The following is a 26,258-nucleotide window of genomic DNA, read 5'->3' on the forward strand; positions in this document are numbered from 1 at the left end:
CAATCATACTCTGTTGTGGATACATTTTCTATAAAAGAATCAGAAGACACTTAAACCCTCAGAGCTTTGTAAGCAAATTGTGTTTGGATGTCATTACGGACTTAACAATTGCAGATGACGGTAATGTCTGTATTTTTTCCCGGCAGCCACTGAACCTTGCGACATGGGGTCTTTTGAGTGTTCAGACACTGAAGACTCCCAGCTTTAGGCATAGACAGGGCAGGAGCAGTGAAGGAGTCACAGCTGGATATTACTCTGCACGACATTTTGGGGGAATAAAGGTAAAGTGCTTTGGACAAGGCACTGTCTCTTAATACCCTGTGATTTCTATTTCATGAATAAAAGAAACAAACTGAAGTCTAGCCCAGAGGGGCCCTGACATTTCCCTCCTTTTGACAAGCCTTAAGCCATGGAGTAAACCGGAAGTGAAGCAGCAGACAACAAAGGGTACATAAATAAGAAATGTTCTCAAGACACGGGCGATCACCTCCCAGTAGCACGGGAGAGTAGGTTAGTGAATGAAGTAGAAGCACTAGCCAGACTAGTCCAGCCTCTAGCCATCGGGGTTAGGGGCACCCCTTTTGATCACAGGTACCAGACTCACCACAAGTTAAAGAAGTAAAGCTGCTGAAACAGAGAAGCCCTATAAATCATGGTAGGAAAACCAAAATGATAACAGCAACAAGGACACCGTCGTCTCCTTATTGCTTTGCAAGCAGTGTGAGTGGACTGCCGGTCAGACATGGTTATTTACAGCTTCATCTCCAGGCATGCACGGAGTACCTGCCATAGGCAGCATCACTGAGAACCAGGCAGTTACCTGCCAGATAAGAACCATGGGGTTGTGGTGAAGAGATCAATAGATCTGCCACTCAGCACAGATGTAAACATGGTCATGCTGAATGATTTTTTTTGCACTTCACTCTGAAAATTTTGGTAAAACTTTTCTTTCTTTTTTTTATTTTTCTAAGATTTTATTTATTGATTGATTGATTTGACAGACAGAGATCACAAGTAGGCAGAGAGGCAGGCAGAGAGAGAGGAGGAAGCAGGCTCTCTGCCGAGCAGAGAGCCTGATGTGGGGCTCGATCGCAGGACCCTGGGATCATGACCTGAGCCGAAGGCAGAGGCTTTAACCCACTGAGCCACCCAAACGCCCAAACTTTTCTTTTTTTTTTTTTTTTTTAATTCAGTAAAAGAACATGTTTGTACCATCTTTTCATTTGTAAAATCCTTGTTTCGATAATATTGATCCTAGATCCTTTTGTTAAATATCACCGTTTATTTTGATGTAGTTCTTGGCTGCAAAGATCTTTACAAAACAAGAGCTCAGATTAAAGATGAAGGGGATTTACTGCAACTAGAATAAGGTGTCGTACAATGCTCACCATCATTCACGTTTTCAAGCTCCACCAGTGATAGGAATTATATTTAGAGAAAGGCAGAGGATCACTTTTTTCCCACTGACAATACATATCTGCTGACATTCGTGTAGATATACAGTGGTTATGTAGCACACTGCTCTGCTCTTAGAACAGAAATTTTAAATGCTACTATCAGTCAGGAAAGTTGTTTGCATGTTATTAGTCTCAACAAAAAAAATTCCCCAAACTTGAGTCTTCAGAAAATAATGAATGTTCTGAATGCCAATTCTATTTATTTGATATTTAAAAACCATGTCCTTTCTCAGAGCATAATCACATCACCCACTGAAGTACTTCAAACAGATAGATGTACTGTAAAACCAAAGTTAGCAGCATACAAATGAGTAACATGTTCTGCCTGGGTAGGGAAGTACGAAGGATATCATTCAGACAGTGGCCAAAAATTAGTATAGGAATTGCAGAATTGGAGACCTACCACACGTCCATTCATCCATCTATCTGTCCACCCATTCACTCATCTACTCATTCATTTATTCACTCAAATACTTGCCACATGCCTACTATTTTCTACCATTCTTCTGGATGCATCAGTCAAAAAACATGTAAAAGTGCCAGTCATTACGGAGCTTACGTTCTAGTGGGGGAGACAATAATAATTAACAAACCATAGGAAATAAGGAAATTATGTCAGAAACTGATGTGCTGCGAAAAGAAAAAGAGAAAGTAGAGCAGGAGAATTTGATGTGTTAGAGAGTGCCTGTGGAGTAGTCGGGGTCTGTGCAGGAGAACAGGCTGGTTAGGGAAAGCTTCACTCAGAAGGCAAGATTTGAACAGGGTTTTAAGGATGGTAAAGAGGTGTGCTGGCAATCAGGGGACAAGATGCCAAGTAGAGAGACCAGGAAAGGCAAGGGCCCTCAGGAAGGAGTGAGACTGCTGTCTGTTCAAGGAATAACAATCCAGGGGTTAGAGCAGTGTGTGTGGGAAGAGAAGGGTGGGGAGCAGGTCAGAGAGGTGGTCAGGGGCTGGGGAAAGTAAAGCTCTGAAGGTATTGGGAGGCTCTGGCTTTCATTTGGAGAGAAAGAGGGAGCCAGTGCAGGAATTTGAGCAGAAGTGTGACATGGTTTAGGTTACGTTTCAGTGCAGTCACGGGCTGCTGTGTTGAGAATAGTTCCTAGGGAGGCAAGAGTTAGGAGGAGGGAGACTGCTCAGAGGCTGTAGAAGTAATGCAGGAGAAAGAGGCTAATGGGTTGGACAGGGTGCTAGAGTAGAGGTGGTGAGAAGCGGTCAGATTCTAAATGATTTTCTGAAACACAAAGTAAAATGTTCCTTGTTCTCTAACATAGGCTGTGAATCTGTCTTCTTGATGGCCACAGCTGTGTGGCAAGGATTTCAACTTGAATAGATCCAAACTCACCTTTCACGTGTGGGAATGTATGGATAACTGGCAGGGTTGGTCTTGCATGGGTCTTTTTTCCATGAGGAATTCAGAGTCCTCAAAAGACTCTTCTGCTCAAAGAAGGCAGCCAATGCATATGTTTATGATTCAAAGGACAATAGACAAATGTCATAGGGAATGTTCGATTCTGAATGGTTTTCAGGATCTGGCACTCTGACTAGGCCCTGGCCTAGCTCCCATGGATCAGCCTTAAGAAGAAGAAGCCTCAATAAAAAAGCTGCATCATGAAACATTTTTGGGACACTGGGAACAAAAGGAGTCAGCATAATTGGCCCCGGCAACTTCATCAGCAAGCAGAGATGGTGCTGTATTTTAGACATTGGTGCCCTCAACATTGGGCACCAGCACTTGGTGATGGTGCCCACATTGGCAGGCTTCAGTGGCACTGGCAGAACATTCAGTTGGCACTGGCTAAGGCGCTTCTGATGAGAAGATCCTGGGCACTGCAGCCAGCAGCGCAAACATCAGTACCTTTGACACGCTGGGCACCTGCAGCTATGAAGCTGGCTTTGGCCGTCATTAATGGCAGATCTGGCACCCTTAGCGGATACTGACAGCACTGACAGCACTTTTGGTGAGTCGTGGTGGCACTGCTTCAAGCTTTGGTGATAAGCGAGAGCAAGAGAGGCCGAAGAGAGCAGGTGTCACATGGTCAGTGAGTGGTCTGGTTAATGGTGCACATGTGATGTGAGACACCCAGAACAAACCATTAGGAGGGATCTCAGTAAGGTTTAGGATACATAGAGAATTATAACCCCATTTTGAAACACTGGCTGGAGTTGCTGAGAATCCTTTTATATTTATAGTGAGGGAATAATCTAAGAACTATGTCACTACCATTGGTGGTCACAATAAACAATATCTTGGTCCTTATAAAAATGTTTCTAGCCTCATAGTCTAAGATTTTTGTGGGTCAGTTCAGAATTTTTAATTACCTCAGACATTGGAGTGGCATTGAATTTTCAGCTGTGCTTGTATGAAATCTCAGTAGAGAGTCAGCTCTTACCAACAGTTTTAGTAGTTATTAGTTACTTAATTCAACAATAATTTTTATGCACAAAATATATATGTCACATCATCCTAGGCATTATCAAAATACAAAAGGGACTAAGGTTCCCTCCTTCCAGGAATATGTAATTTCCTTGGATATATATTTGAATGTAAGAAAATAATTAAATGCCAGTGTTTTTGTAAGTTCCAGAAAAGAGAAGAAACTTGAGTGGAAAAATTTGGGCAGATACTCTTCTGTCGTTTCTCTTGAGGTTCATATATGGGGAAAGAATGTGTGTGTGTGTGTGTGTGTGTGAAAGTGAGTGTGCATGCACAAAAGACACACACGCAGAGACAGAATGGACAAATGTAGGCACCCATTTCTCCTTTCTGTCTCTAGATCTAGCAGGAACACAGGTAGCATTCTTTGTCTGGAGTGACTCCCTCAATGCTCTATTTAGGGAAAAATACTTAATAAAAATACTTTATAAATAAAAATACTTAATAATTCTTTGAGATTCAGCTCAAACATCATCTACCTATCCAAAAAACCTTCCTTCAACCTCACGTACTTAGCTTTTCCCTCCTCTGTAGCAGTTTTCTTTCTTCACATAATGGTTTAGTTTTTGACATATTTGTGTCCTAAATGTAGGTAGAACTCCTCGAGGCAGGGACCAAATATTATCCGGTTTTGTGTCATCATCTCTGAAGCTCGCAGAGGGCCAAAATGAACTACAGTCTGATTGAATGAGGAACATCTGGGCATGTGGGTGTTTGCAGACATTATGTGTCTGGAGTTGCCCTATCCCTTCATCTGGTTCCAATCCTGCCGGGTACGCTAAGGACTTGGCGATGTAAGGTCAATTGTTGCTTTGTGTCTAAATCAGTAGCACTTAGAAAAGTACTCTGTCAAAAGTGGACACCAGCAATGTTTATAGATGATGATGTAATTGAGTCCCAGAGGTGAAAGGCAGGGAAATCAATATTTACATCTACACAATAATCTCTTATACATTTGTGAAGAAAATTTCACATTCAAAAATTTCTGCAATACATTTACCTCATCGTATTAGAAAATCATCAATACAACCATTTCCCAACAAACAGTGGCCTCTGAGTAAAGAAGCCACTGAGGGTTAAAATTGGTGATGCATTGAAGAAAAAGCTTTTAAGCTGTTGGGACTCTGGTGTTCATAAATAATAACCTTAAAGTTCATCTAAAATATATCCATGTAGCACTATGCCATTACAAATTTATACAATGAATAAAGCTAACATGTATTTGCTCTGGAAGAAAAGAAGGAAGGAATCTGACAGTTTACTGAGTACTCACTTTCTCCGATAAGACCAGTAGTAATCTTTTAACTTAAACAAAAAAGTTGAACTCCTTTTTAAAATAAAATGTGTTAGATCTATAGAAGATGAGGACAATAGCTAGTCACTTGTCTAAAGGTGGAGGCGTTGACAGGCTATGCACAGAGCAAAGGCATGGGAAGCTCGGGTGATAGAGGCTGAGAGCACAGATTCTGGAGCCAGGCTGCCTCGTTCCGGCCCGGACTCAGCCACTTACTAACTGCGTGACCTAGGAATGCTACTTAACTTTCCTGTGCCTTAGTTTCTTCAACTGTAAGAGATAGAATTAATTAATTTTAAGATTTAAATGAGTAACTATGGAGTTAGCCTAATAGTATCTACAACAGTGCCTGGCACACAGAAGATTTTTGTTCAAGTGTTGGCTGTTAAACACAGCCAACTGTTTGCCTGCAGTGTCTTTCTGAGTATGCTCAGGAACGTCCTGGGCAATGTGGATTCTTATGTTGTTCTAGTGTATTTGTTGTGGGTCTACAGATCAACCAGCAGATTAGAACCTAGAGTCAAAAGATGGAAATCTAAAATCTCATTGATCACCAACAAAGAAAATTATCACCAAGAAATACAGGTAACAAAAAAGCGCTTAGCTTAGGGTAGGAGAATACTAACTCTGTTGCTAGTTAAGCCTGCTCCACTGAAGCTGAGTGTAGGTATCTGTTAGGGTTCAAAGTATTTGATTTTTTGTAGCTCGAAAGGCAAAGTGATGGATGAAACTCATAGCTGGATTAATGGCACGGGCTGTATTTCAGAGAATGGTTATTACAAATGAGAAACAAACAGCATATCTATCTGCCTGAACAAGAAAGCAAATGTTTTGGGTCACTTTCTGCTCAGAGTATCATGAGCCTATCTCAAAATTCCCCATAGCAAAGGAGTTTTGAAGATGCATAAGAATAGCTTCTTGATTCATCTGCCTCCTCCTCCAGGAATCCTCTCCTGATTTCCTGTACATAAGAGACCTTCCCTTTACATTTAACATCCAGAGCTTGTATTTTTACTTTTATTATAGCTCGTTCATGCTCTGCTTTGTATTAAAATCACTTGGATATTGGTTCAACCTCCTTTGCTAGACTCTAATCTTTTAGAAGGCAGATAATGTGTAATTTCATCTTTTTTCTCCTTGCATTGTGTCTGAAACACAAGTAGATGCTCAATGCATTTGTAGACATAATTGAACATGGACTTCTCACTTGGATGCTATTGATAAAAAATAAGAAATACAGCTAAGGGGCACCTGGGTGGGTCAGTGGGTTAAAGCCTCTGCCTTCAGCTCAGGTCATGATCTCAGGGTCCTGGGATCGAGTCCTGCATCAGGCTCTGCTCAGCAGGGAGCCTGCTTCCACCTCTCTCTCTCTCTCTCTGCCTGCCTCTCTGCCTACTTGTGATTTCTGCCTTTCAAATAAATAAATAAACATTAAAAAAAAAAAAGAAATACAGCTAAATTATATTCAACTATTAAGTTAGCGCTTAATTTAATTATATGTTAAAGATGGGGATGGGGCATTCAAAATGGTGGATATGTTTATTTATTTATTTAATTAATTTATTTAAGTTTTATTTACATGAGAGACAGAGGGGGAGGGAGAGAGAGAGCGTGTGTGCGCATGCAGGCGGAGGGGCAGAGGGAGAGAAACTCAAGCAGACTCTGCACTCAGTGTGGAGCTCCAACTGGGGCTCCACTCCATGACTCTGAGATCATGACCCCAGCCAAAAATCAAGAGTTGGATGCCTCACCAACTGAGCCACCCAGGTGCCCCAGGTATGTTCTTTTAGACCTCTTCCATGAATTTACATAGTTTTGCTTTTCTGTGAAATCACAATGCCTTTAGCAATTTACTGGGACTGCACTGTCAAGGTCTGTCCACTCAGCTTCTCGGTTCACTTCTGTGCCATCCTATGTTGCACATCTTTATCGAGCCCTTGCTGTTCAAAGTACTTTCTGTACCTACCCCTCTGTGACTTGCCATTTAGTGTACGGAACTGATTACATTACCCGTAAGAGATGCAGGCAGGATGCCCTCTCAGTATTATGTTATTCATTTAATTTCTTAGCTAGGAAGGCCCTAGTTATGATTTTAGACAACTTTGCTTCTAGCTCTTGATGGGTTAAACAATAATCCTAAATGCAGGAAAAACAATAATTAATTTAGTGGATGATGACCAGATTCAAAAGTTTGGCCCTCTTCTTATCTAGAGAATGCATAATTTGCTCTGTGAGAAGTCCACAAGGAAGAATGGAAAGCTCACAGCACAACACAGTCATGGGCATTTTTAGCCAGAGTCTTTTATTAAGAAGTATGTCCATTCTGTTACTGTGTGGCCCAAGGCAAGGGCAATGGCAAAAATTCATTTTTGTTAATGAGCATTACTGAACAATTATAAGTGGTTATTCCTACTATTAATTTAGTGCTTCTAAATGTCAGGCGTTTCCTAGGGATTTCTAACCTTAGTGCTCACCACAATCTAACACAGTGGGTTCCGCCACAATCTCCTTCTCATTGATGAGGAAACAGGACTACAGAATTGAACAACTTGCCCAAGTGGCTAAACTAGGATTACATTAGGTTAATTTGAAAGCTGGTGAGAGTTCATTTTTGCCAAGGTCTTTGAGGGTGTCTTGCTTGGAATATTTAGCTTAGTCATTTCAATATCTCCTTAGTGTACTTCTCGTGCTTTGAAATACAGTGTTTGGACAACACAGTGAGGTGGTAAAGAACCTCAGGTTAACTGCCTGGGTGTGAATCTTAGTCGGCCTACCGACGATTAAAATGCATTTGTATATCCTCTTCACTCTGTCTACTCCCTCTTTAATTCATTTTTTTTATAATACTTATCATTACTTGAGATTACATCTGTTTACTTCGTTTTGTCTGCACCCCTCTCTAGGATGTAAGCTACAAGAGGACCGTGACCTTGTACGTGTTGTTTCCTAACATCAACTCCTCAACACCTAGAAGAGTACCTGGCATGCAGTAGATATTTCATAATAGGTCTATGAAATGAATAAAAGGAGATTCATTTTGTCTATTGTGTATGCCTCGAGAAGTAATTTTTAATGGGATGAAGGAACCTCACTTTTTTTCTTGGTTCACCTTCAAGTTTTTTAAAAAATTTATTTAGTAAACATAAATATAGCACATAGGATATGCCAGGCTCCATTTTAAGTATTTTATAAATATTGACTCATTTAAATCTCACAACACCCCTACTAAATAGGTAAAATCAAACTTAGGAAGTCTGGCCATGTTCCCAACCATTACACCCTGCTGCTTCCTGGCTGATTCTTCTAAAAATGTCATCTCCATGGAGCTTAATGCTCGGAAGATGTGTCTTCATTCTCTCCTAGGGTGCCTTTCTCTCTTGCCCATCTTCCCTTCCTCTCTACCCAGATTAAAGAAGAAAATAAATAAGATTAGTTCAGTTATTTTATTCCATTATGCTTTTCCTTCTTTGAAACAGCAGTGGCTACTGTTAGTAATGGTTTCCGAAGGCCACCTTTGAGGGTAAACAAGTGTTTCTTTTTTTTTTTTTTTAATTTATTTATTTTCAGCATAACAGTATCATTATTTTTTCACCACACCCAGTGCTCCATGCAATCCGTGCCCTCTATAATACCCACCACCTGGTACCCCAACCTCCCACCCCCCCACCACTTCAAACCCCTCAGATTGTTTTTCAGAGTCCATAGTCTCTCATGATTCACCTTCCCTTCCAATTTACCCCAATCCCCTTCTCTCTAATTCCCCATGTCCTCCATGCTATTTGTTATGCTCCACAAATAAGTGAAACCATATGATAATTGACTCTCTCTGCTTGACTTATTTCACTCAGCATAATCTCTTCCAGTCCTGTCCATGTTGCTACAAAAGTTGGGTATTTGTCCTTTCTGATGGAGGCATAATACTCCATAGTGTATATGGACCACATCTTCCTTATCCATTCATCCAAGATGCCCTTCAACGGATGAATGGATAAACAAGTGGTTTGACACCCAGTGGGTACCTGGACTGCTGACATGGTCTATGTCTGCCTTTCTTCTTTCCCCTGTGTGTCTCCTTCCTCCTTTTCTAGAGCTTTTGGATTCCTGGCGCAATCCTTCACCTCCAGTCTTGAAAAGGGAGTTTAGAGACTTAGGGAAGTTACAAAAACTACCTTTTAAGCCTGAAACTTAAGAAAAGGCCCAATATTTTAAATAATTCTTTTTCTTATGGTTAGTCATTTGGTCCTTTCCTGTCCTTTTTACAGTTTCTCTTGCAAATACACAGGAGTCCTCAGAGCCTTGGGTCTCCGATATCACACAGTATTCGCCTGGGAGGCACTTGCCATGAGCACAGACACTTGGGATTTAGCTCCACTTCTGTCACTAAGAAACAATCTGCCGCAGGGCAAGTCATTTAATATGACCTACACTTGGTTTCCTCACCTGTAAAAGTCTCAGGAGAGATACTGAGCTGGATGTTTTAAGGTCTTTTGCAGCTCTAAATTGTGATCTTCTTGGAAGAATTATGTAAGGAAGGGAAAGTGCCCAGGTATCAGAGTTCCTCTACTATTACTACTGATTGCAGTAGCACTTCAAGGGGGCCATTGTTCTTTATTAAATCGGGGTGAACTCCTCAAAACTGAGGGTGACAGCTGCTGGGGATGGCTATAGATCAAAACCTAATTACTTGCAGAATTCCTCCCCTATTTCTCTGTAAATACCGGGTCGGGGCGGGGGAAGACTATAATTAAAAATGATATTTTAGCTCTCTGGTCTACATAATAAACTATTCCAAGATAAATTCATCTAAAAGAAAACATTAAAAGATCTTTCCCCTTTAGCTTAGGAAGAATGCAGCAGTCATCTTGGTTTCTGAAACTGCAGAAAAATCTTAGAACAGAGCATCGGTAAGTATGCTAGGGCTCGACTAACAGAACACAATATAAATAAATAAATAAATAATAAAAATTATGCTAAGACTGCACTCCTCACACACCCAGCAGTTCTTGGAATACTTGTGCAGCCCAATCAGCTACGCTAATTCGTATTCTGTACATACTGGGCTCTGTCATTTCAGAGGGCCCAGAGACCTTTATAAACACCAGCCCCTCCTTCTCCCGATGTACTCTTGAACGACAGACTAGTTATTGGTCTCCACATGTAACAGAAAATGTGAGGCATGGGAGAAGAGGTCACTCTAGGAAAATGTAGGCCATCAGGGTTGCTAGGCTAAGAAATAACAGAAAAGATCTGAATGATTTACTGTCACTTTAAGATTTATGTAATACAATTACCTAAGTTTTTCGCTGTAAGGTCAGTTAGTCTGTCTTCCTTCCCTGTTCTCTAATGGCACCAACACCTCTCCTGAGAAATAAGCAAGCTTTTACACTGACCTGTCTGATCCAATGAGCTTATTTGCTTGTCACAGGATCGTAAGACATCTGCAGAACTGAATGGCAATTGAAAGGACTCTCGGAACACCACAATTTGACTCACCAAGGACCAGACTTAAAGGAAAAAGAATACCCTATGCTTTGGGTCAGACCGTGGGTCCAATTGTGTATTAACTTTAAGTTAGGGCCCCTAATCCTAACGGTACATGTATGTGTATGGGATTTTGTTCAAAAGTCTATCTTTAACTGGATTCATAGGGTGGCAGATCAACACTGGGTGGCACAACGTTTAAGACCAGCTGCAAAAACAAAGAAATGCAAGTAAAAGAATGAGGGTAGGTGGAGAGTGAGTGATGACAGGGGAGAAAGAAAAGTTACACTGTCAAATGTACCTTGAGAACTTCTGTGCCTGCAGTCTACAGTTTGCCATTGCCCTTCTGAAAAACAGCAGAAGACACAGGAAGGAGTGTCTATCATTTTTCTAAGTGATAGGAAGTAAGACTGAATCTTCTTTTCTAGACTTTTAAAGAAATTACTTTGGTTAAACACTTTTCCCCTAAAGCTTATACACATCTTCATCAACCATCAAGACTACAATTGATACATATCTGAATTTTAAGGAACTTGAAAGAACTAGCATCTTTAAGAGCATAGTTTCGGACAAGAAGCCAAACTGGGATAGTGGCACATCCATAGTACTCCTTTTGAGCTCTGAAATAATCCATGATCTCATTGTAATAGCTATAACTAACTCTGGTCCTTGGTGATTTGTTTTAGTAATATAGTTTTGTTTTGAAACAAAACTGGTATTTCTGGAGGGACAGGGTTTGTATTCTACGGTTTGCCACAATTTCCACCACTCCATATTGTCTTGTCTTTAATAGTGTTTAAGTTCTCAGTCCCTGTCAGTTTATCTGTACATCCTGCTCACAAGATTTTTTTTGGTCAACTGTTGCTTTTATCTATTTGTTCTGATCAGGCTTAAGGTTACATGATCCCTTCCACTTCTAGCTTTGGTTGTTTTAATTTTTTTAATTTTATAAAATATTTATTTATTTATTTATTTGAGGGAGGGGGCAGGGCAGAGGCAGAAGACAGAATTCCAAGCAGACTCTCTGCTGAGTGTAGAGCCCAAAGTGGGGCTCAATCTCATGACTCTGAGATTATGACCTGAGCTGAAACCAAGAGTCAGACACTTAAGTGACAGAACCACCGAGGTGCCCCAGCTTTGGTGTTTGCTAACACCCTAAAAGTCCTGTCTAATAGACTTTGACCAGTTCACTTTCCTAATATAGATGGAAATAATCTTCTTTCAGCAGTGAGGCACTGATGAAGAAAGAACATGTTTTAAAAATGTATGATGTTTTATGGGATTGCTGATTTGTGTGTATCATTTAGATCAGTGGTGTTTAGATCATGAAGTATTTATGTGTAATTAGCACATCTTTGGGGTCTCTAATTTGTGTATGATTATATCATATCATGCTATCTCACATCTAACTCTTTTTTGAGTGGCAATTGCAAATATGGCTTCTAAATCATCTAGTTGTGAATATCACGGTCCCATGAAGATGGCTGATGAAAATAAAAGGAGGCCTTTTCATTGTTATTACTGGTAGGTTATTCCACTTTAACCACAAATGTAGACCTGGAAACTAGATTGTAATGTAGACCATGATAAAGTGTATTTGCAGTGAGTAGACTTCTGTGGTGGACCCCTAGGGATCCCACCTCCAGAAATTTACTGCATCTCTAAACACCTCCTCCTGTATGTGAACTTAATTTAGTGACTTGATTCTCATGAATCGAATACGGCAAAAGGATGGCATGTTACCAAAGACTGTGACTTCCATCTCCCTGGCTCTTTCTTCTCCTCTCACTTGCTGTGCTGTGTAAGCCAGATGCCTGTTGTGAGGTACTTTATGGTGAGGCCCACATGACAAAGAATTGAAGAAAACCTTCAGTCAACAGCTTGTGAAGGACTGAGGCCTCAGTCCAAAAACCCCTGAGGAACAGAATCCTTCCTATAAATAACCATGTGAGTGAGCTAGGCAGTAGGTCCTTCCCACTTGGGTCTTGAGATGACTGTAGCCCTGCCAGAGACCCAGAACCAAGGATCCAGCTAAGCTGCTTCTGCATTCTTGGCCCACAGAAACTCTGAGAAAATAAATGTTGTTTTTATATGCCACTAAGGTTTGGGGTAACTTGTTATATAACAGTAGATAACTAACACTGAATCTTGTTTTTCTATTGGAATAACAGATATATCTGTGCTTTTTTTTTAAAACCCAAATCTCAAACTGAGGTTAGGAAAGGAGGTAATTTAATCCAACCAGAGTTTTTCAGTGTTGTACAGTGAAAAAAATAATTGGAAGTATGTAGCCCAACAAATAGTAGTTAAATTGAATTGAACTTAGAAATAATGAGCAGCTGAAATGTAAATGTTCATTATGCAGTAAAAAAGAAGTAGGCTAACAATGAGGAGGAAAACTATGAACACCAGAAACTGTACTATGATCAAGAGTACTGTGATAACAACCGTTACTAGATAGCAAATATTGTTGAGTTTGAGTTTTGAGGAACTCCACCACTTAACTGAGGAAAATGAGCAGGGGAGGAGAGAGAGCATCAGAGAGGCAGGAAGATGACCAGGTAATGAGGATGCCAGAAGAAGACAATGCTGACAGCTGACATGACTATAGGAACTTCACTAAAGCTGAAGTGCAGTGAAGGTGGAAAGGGTCATATGGACTTTCTTCCCTACTGGTTACTGATAACCTTGTGTGCGGTGGTAGCGTAGGAACTAGTTAGACCCAAATAGGTTGAAGGATCGATAGGAGCAAAATAAAGGGGACAGTGAGTATAAACCACTACTCAGTAAATCCAAAGATAAAAAACATAAAAATATGAGGAAAGAAAATGTTGAAAAAGAAGTGGGCATGTGACATACAAGTTGCTGGTGTGCTGGAATATCTTAAGGATGAGAGAGGTTAAGAGGGCAGACAAATGGGTTCTGATGGAAGTCTTGCAAACATTTAAAATGAAAATGCTCTGAATTCCTGATTTCCAAGTGTTTTCTTGTCAAGGGATAAGAGACATGATGCCTTTTTTAAAAGGATTTTAGAGGATTATCCAAATACTTGGTCATATGGAATTCGTACCTGGAAAAAGGTAAATGATGTGTTCAAATAAGTAATCAGATTGTTTTCCCAAGTCTAGGGGACAGAAAAAGTCCAATATGCTTACAGTTTCTAGGGGAGTACAAAGCAAGTCACCTTCTCATGAAACTTTTGGTATGTTTCCTTTCTTAAAGAGAGAAAAGGGTGAAATCTGATCTTTAGAAGTTCTGGAAAACTTTTAGACCTAAGGAAAGACAGAACTGGGGTTGGTGAGGAAAGTGGAGACTGGGAGAAAATGGATAATTGAGCTTTGCTACTCAAGGTCAAGCATTATAAAAGACAGAGGGAAACAATGAGTGGAAGAGAGGAATTAATGTGCTTACTGTTCTAACTATGCCTATGCTTAGAACACACGGAATACATTCCATGTGATGGATGTATCAAATGTACTTGAGAACATGCAGACCTTTGCACTGGTGAATATTTCAATATTAAAAAGGGCATATTACAGAAAAACCATTCTTACCAAAGAAATAAACTTTTGTCTTTGAAATTTGAAACAACAAATAACAAATAAAGCATGAAAAACATGTTTTGAAGTGTGCTAACAGATCAAGATTGCATTTAGCAAACCACCTTTTCTCTGTTTAGGAACAATCTTAGGGATTCCAAAACACAATATGTTAATTAAAGGATTTCAGGTAGCAATCATGGAATATTTTTCATGACAGATGAAGAACACAGATATTCTGAAGACTAAAATTGCATAAACAAAACAAAGAGACACTGTGTCCCTTTTGCAGCAGTGCAAAGTTAGAGTGAATGCAAATGAATGTGCTGGCAGTAAAATTACACTATTAACCATCTGAAGATTGGGCTCATTACCTAAGAAGGCAAAGCATCAATTTGTAGCATTATAACATTCTGTTTGTGCTGATGAACACGTGTTTGGATGTTTTTATATATTCTCTACTCATTTGGGTGCATAGTAAGCACTTTCGCTTCAGCCTCTTGATAAAGGCTTAATTTTGTATTGTTTCTGTTATATTGTTTTCTCTAATGGGAATGATATTCTGTCTTAAAAATAAACACTCCATTTATTCTCCAAATAATTCCGAGATCAGGTTCTTCTGTTTCTCATTATCAAATGGCATATACACAATTATGGATATGTCTTAAAATTGAAGCACTTTTTGACTTGAAAAATGTATATTTGAATTAACATGAGGAAAATATTCATTCAGTTGTTCATTCTTCCATTCTTTAAATGCGCATGTATTGGGCTAAGCACATTGGGAAATTCAAGGGTGGATCTGACACTGCCTGCCTTCAGGATGTTTCTATGGCAGAAGTGGTGGAATCTTAGTAACTTCAAAACAGGCAGAGCTATCAAACCTCAGAGGAAAGAAAGCAGCAGTGTATTACTGCCTTCTACAAACATTTCTGACCACCTATGATGTGACTGCCACTGCTCTAGTGGCTGGGTATATAGAAGGGAACAAGATAGTCAAGGTCCCTGAGCTTATGGACTCTGCATCTTGGGGAAGAGATGAAGAATAAGGAAAAAACAAACACATAAATACTATAACTTAAGGTAGCCAGAAGTGCCATGGAGAAACTAAAATGGGGTAATATGAAAACAGTGATGGTATGTGGGGAGTATGACTTTGAGGTCATCAAGGCCTCAGTGAGGAGATGGCAGCTGAGTAGAGATTTGATGATATATGGGAGCGAGTGTATGAAAATCTGAATAAAAGTCTTTTTACTAGGCAAAAAGACCAGTATGGAAAGGGCTTGAGGCAAAAATGAGCTTGGTATATTCTGGAACAAAAAGAAACCACATAACTAGAGTTTAGGAAAATGGGAGAGTGAGAGATGAGGCCATGGAGGTGGGAAGGGGCCAGATCCTATTGACTTCTGTAGGCTGCGATAAAGATTTTATTCTAAGTGAGAAGGACAGCCACTGGAGATTTTAAACAGGGTGTGCCATGATCTGATTTACATTTGAGAAGGATCATTCTGGATGCTGTGTGGAAATTCAGATATAGAGTGATAAGAAAGGTAACAAGGACAGAGATTAGGTATCTGTGAATTATCCAAGCTAGAGAGAACCAATGAGAAATTGACTCCAGTAATCCAACCTACAGATGATAGAGAGAACTTACTCTGGTAGTCCACTTAATGGTGGTTGGTTTGGGCCAGGTGATAATTACCAAGGTGAAAGACCGTGGTTCCATTTTAGGGAAAGTTTCACAAAGGAAGTGATGTGGAACTATTTGAGCTTAACTTGACAGGCAGCCTTATGACAAGAGGGTAGTCACTTATGGATTTGAGTGCCTACCATGGGCTGCACATTGGGCTCCGTGTTGGGGGTATAGCAGTGTAAAAGTCCTCACAGAGAATGAGGAGCAAACTAGCTGAAGAAGCAATATTTTAAGATAACAAAAGTAGTGAGGTGAACAATACACTTATAAGAATTACTTCTGGATTTAGTTCTAAGGCCGTTTTATTCTTTTCCTTTTACTGTAGAAAATTGTATGATCAAACTCCTTTTGTATGCGTAACTCTCCTCGAATTTGCAAAAGTGGTAAGGTTCTATCAGTGGACACTCAGTTCACTGTCAGTTGGCAAATTTCATCAGATCACTTCCTTAGAAACAGTGGTTAATCTTTATCTTTCTCGTTCTGAGGAGAAATTACAGCCTCATCAGGAAGGAAAAGAGCAAAGGAGAGCACAAAATATATGGTACGTTCCTGCATCTAGCTGCGAGTCTAACTTTTCATCTGCTTTCAGTCTTGCCCCCTGAATCTTTTCCCAGCTGGTTGACCCTACTTCAACTTTCCCTCCTTCTCATGCCAATTGTATACTGCCTCCAAAATTGACTGCCCAAAGCAGTCCAGTCATGTCTGTTCCTCAGAGCCTACAGAACAAATTTCAAATTCTTTAGCCTGACACAGACTGACCCAATCTACTTTTTCTGCTTTATCTCTGGCTGTACTCTCTGCTCTCTAATTGTTTTAATCACACTGGATTTTTTTTTTCTTTTTAAAGAAATTATTTAAAAAACTATGTTTATTTTTTTTTTATTTTTAAGCATAACACAAAACTTACCACCTGAACCATTTTTAAGTGTATAATTTGGTGGCAGTGATTGAAGACATTCACACTGTTGCGCAAATCCCACTGCATTTTAAATCACATAGTGTCACTATTCCTTTAATACTTTTGGCAATTTATATTTATATTTATATGATTTCTGCTGATCCCTGAAATGCTTTCCTTTTCCTTATCAGTTAAAGTCCTACATATCTTAAAGACCAGTGCTTAGATCCTACCTCTTCCTTTAGGTTCCTATGAGACCTTATCTGGAAACAGAAGGTCAACTCTGTTGCTAGGTAACATAGGGCTTATAGTTAAAATGATATGTTGGCTTGCAAATTGCATCTAGACTGAGAGGGTTTATACATGAGCTATAAATATCTGATGGGGATTTGATACTTTGGTTTTCCTTGAGTGATGACTCATAATTAGGCAGACCCCTTGCCCCTAAAGGCAAAGACTATTGGGTGTACAAGAGATAGATAAACTGCCTTTATTCAGGCTTTTAATTCAGGAACATTCCCACACCCACCAAATATTGATCTTGTCCTCTGGTACCTGAGCTGTCACCTGAGGGGCCTGGACTGATGTTTGTACCAGTATAAGGACTTGCACTGAAGAGAAGCCCTGAAGGTGCCCTGCTGGTCCTGTATGACATTCTTGTCATCCACCTAAAGCCAAGTTTGGTCCACAGTGGTCTTGTAAGTCTGACTGACTTACAAAAAGAACCGCTTTTGGGAGTTGCATCAATATGTAGAGATGTTGTCCTAAGTACCAATAGCCCTTTCATATCTGGACTGAAGACTCCTGTACATGGGGCCAGGCCAAGAAAGCATTGCTTACCTTTGGAAGGAGCTGGATTGCCTGTAGAATTCTTTGTCTGTGCCCAGAATTAAGGATTCCAATTTCCAACAAATCCTGATCTTCCATAACATTGCTTCCCTGAAATAAACCCAGAAATGTTAAAATCAGGTATTTTTACCATGGGTAAATAATGATTATTTATTATTTATTTATTATTTATATTATTTATTAATATATTAATATTATTTATTACCATGGGTAAATAATGATTTATTTAATGCAGAGAAAAATAACTAATAAGTGAGCTGATTTTTACAAACAAAAACAGAGTCATTCTTCTGTGAGGGTGAGGGCAATTTGGAGGTCACCTATGTGACTGAGTTGAAGGTCCTAGGAAAGCTTCCTTCCTCTCAGAAATGCTGTCATGGCTCACTATTTATGATGGGGTTATCTGCATTGGGGATTCATTCCTGTGTTCTAAAACCATTCCCCTAAAAATGCAAATGCTTCTGAGAAGAGTTGCCATTCAGGATCTTCAGTGACCTCCCTATATGTTGACATGAATGAATCGGTTTTTAGTCTTCCCCTGAAAACAGACTGAGAGGAGGACTGATTAAAAAATTGAAATATACTAGGCTGGTTAAAAGTGGGAATTAATAATTAATCTTAAAATACTGAATGCCAGACATCTGATCAAGATATGGGGATACAACAATGAATAATTTGGAGGTCCCTGCCCACAACTGCCTTTATTCTTTCCAGTCCAGGGATGTAAAACAGATTTTCAAAGGCAGGTAGAATGCTGTGAATGTGCTATGATGGTGACACATGCTTGAGAACTCCAAGGGGATCTGGGTGTATGTTTTCCATAGAGGTGATGTCTGGTCAGGTATCTGAAGCATGGTTAGGACTTAGCACTCAACAGAGCAGGACACAGGGAAATGACATACACTGTCTCGTGGGTGAAAAACAACATAGCATATTCGGAAGCACTGGGTTCTTGGATGAGTTGGAGAGAGGAACAAAAGTTAAGGCTGTCAAGGTAAGCCAAAGCCTGACTATATGCACATTGCACACCAGCCTGAGGAATTCAGACTTCATCCTGACCATAACAAGGAGCCATGGACAGATTTTTTTTTTTCAAGTTTTATTTATTTATTTGACAGAGAGAAAGAGAGAGCGCACAAGCAGGCAGAGTGGCAGGCAGAAGCAGAGAGGAAAAGCAGGCTCCTCGCTGAGCAAGGAGGCCAATGCGGGACTCGATCCCAGGACCCTGGGATCATGATTTGAGCCAAAGGCAGCCGCTTAACCAACTGAGCCACCCAGACATCCCCATGGACAGATTTTTAAGGACAGGGATTACATATGAGATTCCAAATTTAGAAAGATCAGTTTAGTTTAGTTTTAGGGCAATTTAGTGGCTAGGGCTCAGTTCCTTTACCTGTACAATGACAAAGTTGAGATATACAATCTCCAAGAACCAATCTAATTCTGAAATTCTTTGATTTCAATGACTTTTTTTTTTATGCCTCTGATTAATATTCTAATACAGAAACTTACAGGTCGCTTATTTTGTTCCTAAATTTTAGTCTTTTGTAGTCTGTAAGCTAGTGTTTCCCTTTAAATTGAGGGGTCTATAAGGAAGTTCAAAATTTGAAGCACTCCTTTTTCTGGACAAATGAAACTATCTTATTAATGTGTAACAAAAACATTTATGAGTAGGAATTACAGAACACATCTTTATGGAGAGCAATGGGTACCCACAGATATTTAAAGCAAAAGAGAATGAATTCGAAAGGGCAATCCTGGGAGCACGGAGACCATTAGGAGTTAGTATAGTTGTTGTAGAGACAATGTGGGCTTAGACTGAGGTAGTGGTAGTCATGGGAAACAGAAAGACATGAGTGGGTTCGAAACTATCAAGTGTGACTCAGTGACTGAATATGTGGAATGATGGAGAAATGCAGAATACACAGTACTTCCGGGCTTGGGCAATGGGGGTGAATCATGATGCCTTTCCTGAGGTAATAAAGGAGGGTGGGCCAGTCTTGTGTGGTACAGAGTGAGATTAGTATCTTTCCCTGTATAGGGACAGAAGAGATGAATGTGAACAATTTAATATCAGACTGCATTATAAATGGGTAATTGATTGTTCTTAGAAAGATTAAAGCCATAAGAATGGTACCATAGCTAGAGATTTAAAATGGGCATTCACTGGACAAAAACATTCCACCTACTCCTGGTATCCTTCCTATGTTTAAGCTACCCTGGCCTTCTCAGAGGAGGCAGAACGATCCAGGTATATAGCAGCATGATAATGAAAAGCCTAATGAAAAACAAATAAAGCCAGTGTTGGCAAAATGCCACAGGAAACATTGCTCTCAAGAAATTACTCTGTGCACACAGTAGAGCATGGCTAAGAATATAAATGGCCTCATTTTGAGAAAGTGTTATTATTTTCAGAAATGGACTAGTATGTCATGAGTAGGATATATGATACTATTCTGTATTTGACTTTTAGTCTTTATAGGGTTTCCAAAAGGAGTTAGAAGGATCTTAAAAAACAAAAACAGAAAAAACAAACAAACAAACAAACAAGAAACAGAAAACTTTGTCTGTCTATGTGCTAGATCATTATCAGGTTTTCTATGGGCTAAATTAACAACCCACAACATCAGCTCACACACATTCCTTGGGGTGTCTGTGCTTGTCTTCTGTCAGTGTATCTTCTGCTTTAGTAATTATAGATACCTACTATCTACAGGTAATCCTGAAAATTTGAATACTGAAATTGTTTGAAGGATTAAATCCTTAAAAAAACCACTGTTCTTCTAAATTACCAATATACCATCTTCTCTATCTTCAGTAGGAGGAAAATTTTTGAAAAATTGTAGGGAAGTTAGACATCTTCTCTTTGGGTCAAATTTCCTAGCATATGGAATAATTACCAAACACTTTTGAAAAATGAGTGAAAATTTGGGAAGCACAGTGCAAATGGTGAGAATGTGCCCAAGGGGAAATGGTACTAATTGTGGAAATGTAAAGAAAAGGATTCTCTGTCCCCAATGAGGCATGCTGTTAGAAATTTTCTATTTTCTTTCTTACTGCAATATATAGAGATACCAAAAATATCCTGGTGCATCATCTAGCCAGTCTTTTTTTGAAACACCAACCAGGCTTGGAGTCTAAAGATCTGGGTCCGAATCTTGTTTGGGTAAACTTAGCTAAGTCATATATTATTTCTAGGTCTCATGGTCCTCACCCGTAAAATGCAGTTCAATGAATACACATTCAGTTCTAAAATGCTATGATTTCAGTAATTTCTAACTTTCAATTTGTATCCTTATATGTAAATATAGATTGTATAGTTTGAAGTTACATTTACATTGCAATGACATTTTAGTGTTTCAGAGCTTGCAACCTAAAGTTAGCTTTAAGAAGTATGGTTGACCCTTGAACAACATGGGTTTGAAATGTGTGGGTCCACTTAAACTTTTTTTTTTTTCAATAAATACAATACTGCAAATCTACTTTCTCTTTTTGACTTTCTTAGTAACATTTTCTTTTCTCTAGTTTACTTTATTGTAAGAATACAGCATATAATATTTGTAATTTACAAAATATGTGTTGATTGACTGTTTGTTATTACAAAGGCTTCCTGTCAACAGTAGGCTATTAGTAGTTAAATTTGGGGGGAGACAAAAATTATATGCAGATATTTGGCTGCACGGGGCAGCGGGGGTGGGGGGGTGGCCAGCACTCAATCCCTGCATTGTTCAAGGATCAATTGTAATTATAGAGAAATACAAGAATGCACTTTTGGGGGGGAAAAATTAATCTCAGTATTAAGTAGGAACTTATAACATTTATTATTAAAAGAAATGACAAAATGCCTTCAGTCTGTAATATCAAGGCTTCTTACAGGAAGCCTTTCAGGAAAAAATCAAATGTCTCAAATCTTACAACTAACCATTTCATTTGCACTTGGGTAACAGATGTGCCATCAAAGACAATAAACATTTCCATTCTTCCTGGGAAGCTGGAATTTATTCTGATGTTATGACTTGCCTTTACTAAATGTTAGAAATATCACAGCTTATCTTTTTTTACCCCCTTCAGTAATAGCTGAATGTAAACTCTGGCTTTCTCTCTCTTTCCTTTTTCACACGACTGCCAGATCAAAGGTTTTTGGAGTAGAGCTCCATGATGTGTGTCTTTTGCTTAATTAACTACTACACTGTACTGTCTACCCCCTCATCCCTAGTATGCATGCTGTGTGTACTTCCTATCTCCCATTTACTCCTCAACCCACCACAATAACCCCATAGAGTTTCTCTGCCAAATGTTGAGAAAGATGTCTCAATTGCCATATCTAGTTGATTCTTTTCAAACCAGATTTCAAAAATGTGTTGGCCACAGGTGGCTGGTGTCTACAGTACTGGACAACACAAACAAGAAGATTTCTGTCATCAAAGAAAATTTTGTTAGACAGTGCTTTTCCACAATTAAAGGCATTTCTTTTGAAACTATAGTTGAATCACATAAGGAAAAAAATGGGGACTGATAGGGAATCAGAACAGGGAGTCAGAAATACTCATGAGTCATCCTCAGGATATAATTGATGTGCTTCTTAGTCAAAGTTCATGAACATAAAATTGAGGATGTTTAGCAAATTTTCTTCTAATTTTTCAGTCATTAAAACAAATTAGTAGCAGTTCTATTTTCATTAGTGTTTCTTATGGGACTAGAAATCTATGCTATCAAAATGACAAATCAAATCAAGGAGTAATTTCTTATTTTCTTAGCACACTACCAGGCACATTGCACAAGGCACTTAGGGAATAATAATCAGCAGATAAAGTTGCTTAGTTAATGACTTACTAGAAGGATCAAAGGCCCAAGACAGTGTTTTTTAGAATAGCTGTCCTTTTACTGACAAGAAATATCTAATCCAGGGGTCTTTATTGCTTTCTTAAATCATGGAATGGGGAAAAAATAACATATTTTATGCTCTGAGAGCTGAAACTCAAGTTTCTCTGACCCTAGGGAGAATATTTTGTATTACTGGATTTTTTTTTCAGCTGTGATAAACTAACAATTTGACCAAATAGAATCAAAAGTAGTATTTTGTTCTTAATGCTCTATGAGAAATATAATAGCTACTTATTGAATTCTTCTCTCAAAAATATCTAAACTGATCTTCTCTGATCTGATCACTGATCTGATCACTTCTGTCTCTCAGAACTCCAGCTTGAAAAGTCCTCTTATTTTCATAACCTCAATTCCATATCAGATTCATTCAGCAAATGTTCCTTCATGTTGCCTATTATATGTAATAAATCCCTACAGATGCTAGGGAAACATATTTAAGGACCACAGGGAACTTGTTTATTTTTAATATAACCTTAAGCTGGATGTTATTTATTCTCTCTCTTCAGTCCAAGACTGAAAAAATTGATAGGACTCTGTCAATTTGGAGAAAAAAATTTTTTTTGCTCTATAATTAACTAAACTAGATTCTTCTCCACAATTTGTGTGGCCCGAAATATTTAAAACAGAATATTTGTATAATAGAATGATAGCAAGATCTTGCAAACTCACACACAGGGAAACACATATTTTGGATTATTTTTAATATTTTTTACAGCATAAATGATGTTGTGGCATAAAACTATATATAATGTTCGTGGAATAACATACCTCTTAGCTTTTATAAAGGCTTTGAGTCAATTTGATATCAACCTACAAGTAAACAGAATGCCAGTCTTTTCTGCATGATTAGGATGGTAACTATTGGGATAAGTCCCAGATTTATAATTCCCCTGACAGTGTTGGAAAGCTTTATTTTGTTTATCAGATGGAAACATGGGTTACCGTAAGTAATCAGATAATGGATAATGTGCTTCTTCCAATTTTACACAACTAAAAATTTTGTGTGTGTGTGTTTCTTCCAATTTTAATTCCCTCTCTTACATGAATGAAATAACAGTATACTTTTTTTATCCCTCTACCTTAGCCTTCCATTTGAAAATGTTCTGTCTACCGCAATGGAATTTCTTGTTCACGGCTTAACTAGATTTTCACATTCTTAGCTTACGAAGAGAGTTTCTTAGAGTCTTTAGACAACATGGATCATTGATTCAAATAAATGTCACATTATTGAGCAATAAGTTAGAGAGCATCTTATATATGTATCTATTTTAATAAATACGCTGTATCTTAGAATTATTTTTTAAGATTAGTATTTGTTACTAACATGATTGTAATGAGTTTTATACTACCAGTTTTCCCCTCTTTATTTTTCACTTCTATTTCCCCTTTGAAATATCTGTTCCGAAGCTATGGAGAGAGAGAGAGGGAGGGAATTGAAGTAATCAGGTATTTATTTGTCAAAGTATTGAGCAAGGTTTGATGATTTCATAAGTTACAACTCTAATTCATTTGAGTGTGTTCATGTAGATTTTAGAATTATGTATAAGACTTCAAAGTCATTTATACAGTAATCTGTTCTATCTTGGTCAAACGTTTCACAGATGCAAGAGGAAGCCTATTCTTTTTTAAGGATGTTAATCCACCAGTCCTATGAGAAGGAATGAGATTGTGAACAAAACTTATTTCTACATTCTTACTTTTTTCTGGATACATGCATATGAAAATATGAAGCTTATGAAGACCTACTGTCTTCTTTAAATTTTCACACCAATAGCAGGTGATGTAAGCATAAAGCAAATTACACACTTACTGAGTTCTTATTACGTGTCAGGCCCTGTTTTGTTCCGTTTTATTTATTTATTTATTTATGAATATTTTTATTTATTTATTTGAGAGAAAGTGAGAATGAGAGGGAAAAGCAGACTCACTGCTGAGTGGGGAGCTTGTTGTGGGGCTCTATCTCAGGACCCTGAGATCATGACCTGAGCTGAAGGAAGACGCTTGACCAGTTGAGCCACCCAGGTTCCCCAGACAGGCCCTGTTCTAAATGCCTTAGATATATTATCTTACTTAATTCTCACCATAGCTCTCTGAGATAGGTGCTTGTTCCATTAGCTAATAGGAGCCTTTTGTGTGACTATTTCCCAATACTGCCTCCAGTAGGGATAGTGTCGGAGAAAAAAGATTCAGTTAAAAAATGTGACTAGACCTAAACCATTTGCTTTTTGCTTTAGAGCCATATAAATTTCACATTTGAAGGCAAGTGTTCCGACATATTTTACATTTGATTTCACAACGTTTGAGCAACAATGAATCTATCTTTATAGAAGAGAATTTGGAAAGCTGTCTGACCTATTCTTCCCTCCTCTGCTCCAGTCCTCTCTGTTCACTGAATCCTGGAATCGGGACTGGCAGGGACGTGGGGGGGGTTTCTGGTCTAAATGTTCCCTAACTAACTGCAAAGCTTTAACTTCCCTCTTTTGAAGCGTGGTGTCTAGCTGGGTTACACCATTCCCAAAGGGGTAGGGCGGATATTAAATGCTTTAAATGGTCTTTCCCAATAGCGGAATCTGAGCAGGGGGCTGGGGGGATACCTCAGTCCTACTCGTTTAGTTCCCACTGTGCTGCAGACTGCGACAGGAGAGCTATTAGAAGAACATGCCAAAAGTGGAGATGAAAACAGTTAGCAGCTGTCCTGTGTCCTTTTCCAATCACAAGCTGTGAAGATGAAAAAAATGTTTTTCCTTGGGTAGGCCATACATAATCTTGGCAGGTATCTGAGTTTTGTTCTTCTATCTAATATGCTGAACATTCCCCAGTGCCTCATAATGGAAAAATGAGCAGCAATTAGATTAGTTTGGACACCCTGCTCTTAACAGAAGAGGAACATGGCACCTTCATATTTACAACAGGCTCCTCTTGCAAGTGATCTCTCACTGGTGGTACAGAATTCTGAAAGGAAGCTCCTCTCTGGAGAAACAAAGAGAATTTGCTACCAAATATAACCAACACAGCCACACACTATGAAGTAGAAAAAGCACCTAAAATGAGTAGTGTTAACTACCAGTCATTGAGGACTCACTGAGTACCAGGTACTTTGTCCACCTTATTTAGAAACCTTACTACCCATTATAACAAAGGAGGCAATACCTTCATGTCACAGACAAGGAAACTAAGTCCCAGAACTGTGAAACCATCTAGCAACTTCACACAGTTAAAATACAATGGATCTGGGATCAACGTTTTACTCTTTGAGACCGTGACACTCATGTTTCCTTCGCTACAGTAAAGGAACCAAATGTTCAGTAGAGGACATTTTCTAGATGGAGATTCCAGTCAGAGGATGTGTAATACTGCCAAGAAGTAACTCCTGTGATGCTATTTTCACCATAGCTTCACATATATATTGACAGACCACTGGGAGTGACTGCCATGGTTTCTCCAACACATTTTATTTCAAATAAATTATTTACCTTCTGAAAGGTTAAGTAGTTAGTTCTTCCAACTGTCTTAACATAATCTAGAGCCAAGCATGCTAATCTAAGTGACAGAGTCTGGCTAAAGCACCAACTAAGTTCTCATACTCTGAGCCAGGACTGTGCTGGGAGGTGGAAAAGAACAGCATGGCATCGACTTGGCACTTCTCAGCTCTTCTGTAGAGCCTTGTCAAACTATCTTTTCTGGTCAACTGAGAAAGGCCATGTTGGGTTTCTTTTCTTTATGTCTCTT

The 26,258-nt window shown here is 38.9% G+C and overlaps 1 protein-coding gene across 18 annotated transcripts in view; it reads right to left on the reverse strand.

Moving 5' to 3' along the window:
* ANKS1B (ankyrin repeat and sterile alpha motif domain containing 1B) overlaps nucleotides 1-26,258 on the reverse strand; it is a 1,139,726-nt gene that overhangs the window by 302,137 nt on the left and 811,331 nt on the right. For all 18 annotated transcript variants that reach the window (XM_059186617.1, XM_059186610.1, XM_059186607.1 and 15 more), the window contains one exon: nucleotides 17,637-17,735. In XM_059186617.1, the coding sequence (XP_059042600.1) occupies nucleotides 17,637-17,735 (99 nt within the window). The remainder of the gene's footprint in view (nucleotides 1-17,636; nucleotides 17,736-26,258) is intronic.

The sequence above is a fragment of the Mustela lutreola genome, chromosome 8, assembly GCF_030435805.1.
Source record: "Mustela lutreola isolate mMusLut2 chromosome 8, mMusLut2.pri, whole genome shotgun sequence".
Taxonomy (NCBI): domain Eukaryota; kingdom Metazoa; phylum Chordata; class Mammalia; order Carnivora; family Mustelidae; genus Mustela; species Mustela lutreola.